Source organism: Pteropus alecto, unplaced genomic scaffold (assembly GCF_000325575.1).
Source record: "Pteropus alecto unplaced genomic scaffold, ASM32557v1 scaffold79, whole genome shotgun sequence".
Taxonomy (NCBI): Eukaryota; Metazoa; Chordata; class Mammalia; order Chiroptera; family Pteropodidae; genus Pteropus; species Pteropus alecto.
Window position 1 is genome coordinate 1,808,381 of NW_006494612.1, and position 275 is coordinate 1,808,655.

General features: G+C 70.9%; 1 protein-coding gene across 9 annotated transcripts in view; it reads right to left on the minus strand.

Annotated features, from left to right (window-relative positions):
* Positions 1 to 270, minus strand: part of HACE1 (HECT domain and ankyrin repeat containing E3 ubiquitin protein ligase 1) — a 78,539-nt gene extending 78,269 nt beyond the window's left edge. For 8 of the 9 annotated variants that reach the window (XM_025042390.1, XM_015600112.2, XM_025042388.1 and 5 more), the window contains exon 1: positions 120 to 269. In XM_025042390.1, the coding sequence (XP_024898158.1) occupies positions 120 to 195 (76 nt within the window). In that variant the 5' untranslated portion in view covers positions 196 to 269. Of the gene's footprint in view, positions 1 to 119 lie in introns of all 9 variants that reach the window. The other variant, XM_006926035.3, reaches the window with a different exon arrangement.
* Positions 271 to 275: the final 5 nt, after the last annotated feature.

Here is a 275-nt window from a genome sequence, read left to right on the forward strand (position 1 = left end):
AACATGGGCTTTTTCTCAGCTTTCGGTTCGTTTTCCAACCCGACCTCTCCACGGCCCGAGCCCCGCCCCCGCGACCCCCGCACGCGGCCTCCGGCAGCCAAATCCGCGATTCGGCTCACCATCCGGCAGTTCCACGGTGCGAGCGCGGCGCAGCGAGCGCGTCAGGCGGTTGAGTTGCTCCATCGCTCTCTCCATCCTCGGCGCGCCCTCCGCGCTCCCCTAGCCGCGCCGGCGGCCTCCGCGCTCAGCGCCCTACATCCCGCCCCGTCCTACGG